Source organism: Sinocyclocheilus anshuiensis, unplaced genomic scaffold, assembly GCF_001515605.1.
Source record: "Sinocyclocheilus anshuiensis isolate Anshui unplaced genomic scaffold, SAMN03320099.WGS_v1.1 scaffold524, whole genome shotgun sequence".
In the NCBI taxonomy this organism is placed as follows: domain Eukaryota; kingdom Metazoa; phylum Chordata; class Actinopteri; order Cypriniformes; family Cyprinidae; genus Sinocyclocheilus; species Sinocyclocheilus anshuiensis.
In genome coordinates this window covers 759,888-765,517 of record NW_015555703.1, presented here as the reverse complement: position 1 = coordinate 765,517, position 5,630 = coordinate 759,888, and the positions used below count along the sequence as shown (strand labels likewise).

Sequence of the window (5,630 nt, the reverse complement as noted above, 5' to 3'; positions counted from 1 at the left end):
TTTTTTGTTAGTGTGATCTGCCGATACCGATTTTTGCCGATTCCGATTTTCTTTCTAAGAACTATAATTGACCGCATATACAAACAAAAATCTACTTTTCTTCAACGCAAAGTTTTATTTTCATAAAAAAAAAAAACAAGTAAAAAGTCAGTAATAAAATAAGAACACATAAAAAAATTGCAAACAACAGCACAAATAAATGCAATAGAATAAAGAGAGCTATGAAACTAAGTGTTTCAGGTTAAGCAAGTTTTTATTCAGCTAAGAAATACTACAGAAATTAAATTAATCAAATGTAAAATAGCACATCCAGTGTTATTTTACATTTGATTACTTTAATTTCTGTAGTCTTCATTGTAAAAATTAAATATGCGCGCGCTTTTGGTGTAAGCGCGAAACCTGCGGGAATGACTAAAATAATGCGCAATACAAGCATTTAACCGGAGTGAATGAGACGTGTGTGAGAGAGAAGAGGTCGTCGGAGAGAAGAGAGCGAGAATGTGCGGCTGATGTTATTGCCTGTGCCGCTGGTAACAAAACGGATCGGCTCGAAATCGGAAAGAAGTGAGACTGACCGACCGATCACCGATCACCGATCCGGGCCGATCATGAGGAAAATCGGCCGATTCCGAACCCTGGCCGATCGATCGGTGCATCTCTAAAAAACTTCATTAATTTTAACCTTCAATATTATAGTAATGTAGTACCAACTGACTCTCATGTATATTTTACAGCATTAGTTGAGAGATTTTTTTTTTCCTTGAGAAAATTTGGCATGTACTGTACCTGATATATATACAAAATAATCGAATCAAATTGGTAATCGAATCGAAAGCTTGTGAATGAGAATCGAATCATGAAATTTGTGTCAAAACCCAGCCCTACTTAATAGCAAACACTGAATTAAAAAAATATCAAATTAAATAATTCAATTAAATCAACAGAAGTTGTATATCATGCAGACTATCTTGACCAATTCCTACTTACCACTGCATCCTTCACCACAACTTTTGCTACTTGCTCAGGCTGACAGACTCCAGACGTTTCTGAAATTAACCTGGTCTCCAGAGGCTGCCAAAGAGAGAGTCAAAACCAGAATAAAACACACAAGCAGGACAAAACATTTTGGTCACCAATTCTCACTATTAGCTATTAACTATGACTTTTGTCTTAATAAACTACAAATTTGCTGCTTATTAATAGTTAGTAAGGTAGTTGTTAAGTTTAGGTATGATGTAGGATTAAGGGATCTAAAATATGCTCATGAAGAATAAGACATTAATATGTGCTTCATAATACAAATAAACAGCCAATATGCTAGTAATATGCACGCTAATAAGCTAAAATTGAGAATTAAGTGTTAGCAAAATGTTTTACCCAGTATTGCTTTTTGCAGGGACAAAAAGCCACCCAATATTAGCACTCCATATTTTTTTTTTAATTCAAAAAGAAAGATCCAACTATTTAACAGAGCACAGACCTGCATTATTAGAAATCCTTCACTATTAAATATTCTATTAATATTAATGTTCCATATTTCAGGTATTTAATATTCAGAGGCTAATTCTATTAAGGAATAAAACATTATTATCTCACCTTAGTCTTATTCTCTTCTGCAAAACCTGGAGTGTCGGTGTCTGGAGGATACGCCACAGTTACATAGATATTATAGGGCTTCATCTAAGAAAGATCAGAGACTAAATTAAAATCAAAGTTTCAACGGACTGCCATGTGGTAGATTCTGAGCGAGCATAACGCATACACACACCTCCATCTGCAAGGCCTCAGCCAGACCACGCAGGGCGAATTTGGACGGTGAGTAGGCCGTGTAGCCAAAGAGGCCGATCTGACCTGCCTGTGAAGACACAAACATGATGCGGCCCATCCGCCTTTCCTTCATAGTGGTGACCACTGCCCGGGTGGGGTACACGCTGCCCAGATAGTTCACCTCCATCAGTTTCTGTTAAAAGAGAGCACACGATTCACCACAGGAACAGAAGTCTCGCCATCATAATGCTAGAGAAACTGTTAGGGTAATTAGTAGGGCTGGGTAAAAAATATCGATATCTCGATATTAATCGATTCTCATTTTTACGGAACGATATCGATTCTTAAATCCCAAGAATCGATTATTCTAGCCTGTTTTCAGTTAATGGACGGAACATTGAAGGGTGCTTCCCATCCAATATATCGCAATAAGCATTGTGCTTTGGTACTTTTAATATGAAACAAAGTCTCAGATTTCAAATTCTGTCCATTGTATTGCAGTATTTAAACAATAAATGTCGTTTTGGCGCTGTTTAATGTGGAGTGACAGATTGCTGCAGACGCGGCAGCGCGAGGCGCACGTGAACTGATCATCTCCTCCACATTAATACCAGTTTCAGCACAAAATAAACATGACTAAACATCCGAAGGTAAGTTAAAAGAAAGAGTACAACTTTATAATCCGTATCCTGTCTCACGTAATCGCTCAATCAGTGTTTCAGCCGCGCAATGATGTCAATATAACGGCTTGTAAACAATGTCATGTAACGTCACATTTACCTCAGAAAAACATATTCGGTGACCATAAACTTATTAGTCAGATATAAATATAAACTGTAGAGAGGGGTATTTTGCTTAATATGTGCACCATATAACATATTCATTATAATTTTTACTGTTATTCAATGCTTAATTTATGTTTGAATAAATCCATCAAGTTTTTATGACAGCCACCATTCTGTTTATATTTCAAAAAAACTGAATTGAAGTAGAAATATTATTATGTAATTGTAACTTTATTATTTTAAAAACTTCATTAAGTGTAATTTGAACAAATCAGTCAATTTTAACCTTCAATATTATAGCAATGTAGTACCAACTGACAGCATTAGTTGAGAGATTTTTTTTTTCCTTGAGAAAACTTGGCATGTACTGTACCTGATATATATCCAAAATAATCGATATCGAATCGTATCGGTAATCGAATCGCAAGCTTGTGAATGAGAATCGAATCGCATCGTGAAATTTGTGTCAAAACCCAGCCCTAGTAATTGGAGTCATTTCTAGGGCAGTGGTTCTCACTTTCCTGCAGAGTTTAGCTCCAATCTTGATCAAACTCACCAGCCTGTAACTTGTAATCTAGTAAAAAAAACTAGTAATGGGCTGCGTCCAAAATTGCTCAATCATTCTATCAATTACTTGTTCACTATTTCTTATATAGTGTATGACAGTTGAGTGCACTATATTAGCAGGGAGTGAACAAAACTATGACGTTGATGTGTATATTGTGCATCGGGGGGCTGGAGCTATTGCAGAAACAGCTTCATCACTTATGTACTTTTATCATGCATGTATTTATTAAAAATAACAATTACAACAAACTTATTTTGTAATTATACATACCTCTAAGCCAGCTTTGTGGTTGTGTCTATGGTTTATTAATACAATAATTTTTTTGTTTGTTTTAATTCTTAATTTGTGTTCATAATCATTCAATGAATAATTAAATGCTGCCAACAAACATAAACAAATATTAGTGTACATCATTGTATGCATTTATTATTTTGAATGTCTCCCCCGAGCAGCGTTTTGCTCTCAGATAAAAGATGACATGGATGCATAGCGCCTCAAGGCGACCGTTATGAACACATTAAAATTAATGTTACATACAGGTGATTAATAAATACTTTTAAACTATCCACCAAATGATCATTTCTTCCTTGCAGTGTTGTCAGTTAACAATAATGCCACCTGGTAAATGATTTAGTAAAACACTTGGTTGTTAGTAAAACACATGCTGAATTAATGCCTAAAAAAAACAACGATTCCAATTAATTAATCTATATAATATTGTTTCTATATGTTAATGTGTTTTAATCCAGTATTGATTCATAAAAAAATGTTAAAACTCAAACCAGTATGACATAAATGTTAAAATGTGTGCATTGCTTGTTTCCACTCTCTCTTCCAGCTCGTCAGTCTTATCAGCGGAGGATTTTTGGAAATAGTGCTTCAGAAATCAGAGTGCATTGTGGGTATAAACAAGCTAACAATTGCAGGGAATTAAGTTGTTCACTCAGATTTCAGACACTAAATGGCCGACACCCGATACAGTGCACTATACACGGGATATGGAGCAGGTTTGGACAAAACACTTGATTCGCTTGTTTAATTGGGTTTGATTAGGGTTCATTTAGGGGGTAAACTCTGCAGGACAGTGCTTCTTGAGGGCCAGAGGGTGTTGCAAGGTGGTTGCTTACTAGCATAATTCAAAACTGCCCACCTCCATGATATGTGTCTATGATATGCTGTTCGTACCTTGAAGCGGTCCACTTCCACTTCCTCAAACTTCCCAGATATGGACATCCCGGCACAATTCACCAGCATGTCCACAGGACCCAGCTTCTCTTGAGCCTGTGTAGCAAACACAACACACAGTCAGCAACCTCATCGCAAACCATCCGAAGAAAACATTAATAACAGTTAATGTTTCAAAACATTGACCAGAATAAATGCTGACATAGGATTCTTATAAAATGGTAAACAGAATAAACATACTTGTTTTATGACACTCTCCACCTGGGTGTAGTCCTTCGACACATCAACAGAAATGCAAAGCACCACCTAGAGGTGATCATAACAATAATTAGACGTGGCATGACGAAGACTTTTGAGTTGATTTTGAGTACAACATTACAAAAATACCATACTTTTAAAGATGTATAAATACACACACACACACACACACACACACACACATACATACATATATATATATATATATATATATATATATATATCTCTCAAAGAAATACATACCTGCTTATCATTTATGGCACATTTCTCCACTTCTTTCTTGGCTTGAACCAGTTTGTGCTGTATAGAAACAAGTACGTCAACAAATATTTAATAACATCCAGTGACAGTAATAATTATTATGTAAACCATCGTTCAAAAGATTGGAGTCAGTACTCTTTTTTTCCTAAAATAAATTTATACTTTTAGTGAGCAAGGATGCATTAAATTGATCAAAAGTGACATTTATAATGTTCCAAAACAAGATAAATGCTTTCTTTTCATCAAAAAGTCCAGAAAAAAAGTATCACATCTTCCACAAAAATATTAAGCAGTACAGCTGCACAAATAATAAATGTTTCTTGAGTACCAACTTATATTAGAATGATTTCTGAAGGATCATGTGACACTGAAGACTGGAGTAATGATGCTGAAAATTCAGCTTTGATCACAGGAATAAATTTCATTAGAAAATATATTACAATTCTTTTAAATAGTAATTAATACAATTATTTTAAATCGAATGATTAATTCACAATATTACTGTTTTTACTGTATTTTTATGTAAAAAAAAAAAAAAATGTAGCCTTGTTGAGCATAAAATATTTTTGACCTCAAACTTTTGAACTCTAGTGTATACAGTGACTGACAGATGATCTCCAGTGACGTGCGTATGACTGACCTCATCTCGTGCCACCAGAGTGATGAAGGCACCATGTTTGTAGCATTCCATGGCAATCCACTTCCCAATCCCACTGCTGCCTCCGGTCACCTGATGAAGGACAGGCGTTCACAACAGATTTATTACAAATAGGGATGTAACGATTAACCGCGATCGATTTAAATAT

At 35.3% G+C, this 5,630-nt stretch overlaps 1 protein-coding gene across 1 annotated transcript in view; it reads right to left on the bottom strand.

Annotated features, from left to right (window-relative positions):
* The window catches only part of LOC107671756 (3-ketodihydrosphingosine reductase-like), a 14,311-nt gene that overhangs the window by 4,071 nt on the left and 4,610 nt on the right, over positions 1-5,630 (bottom strand). The window contains exons 2-8 of the mRNA XM_016464705.1: positions 5,465-5,554; positions 4,807-4,863; positions 4,546-4,611; positions 4,306-4,401; positions 1,769-1,960; positions 1,597-1,680; positions 988-1,071 (exon numbers count right to left, since the gene is read on the bottom strand). Coding sequence (XP_016320191.1) covers positions 988-1,071; positions 1,597-1,680; positions 1,769-1,960; positions 4,306-4,401; positions 4,546-4,611; positions 4,807-4,863; positions 5,465-5,554 — 669 coding nt within the window. The remainder of the gene's footprint in view (positions 1-987; positions 1,072-1,596; positions 1,681-1,768; positions 1,961-4,305; positions 4,402-4,545; positions 4,612-4,806; positions 4,864-5,464; positions 5,555-5,630) is intronic.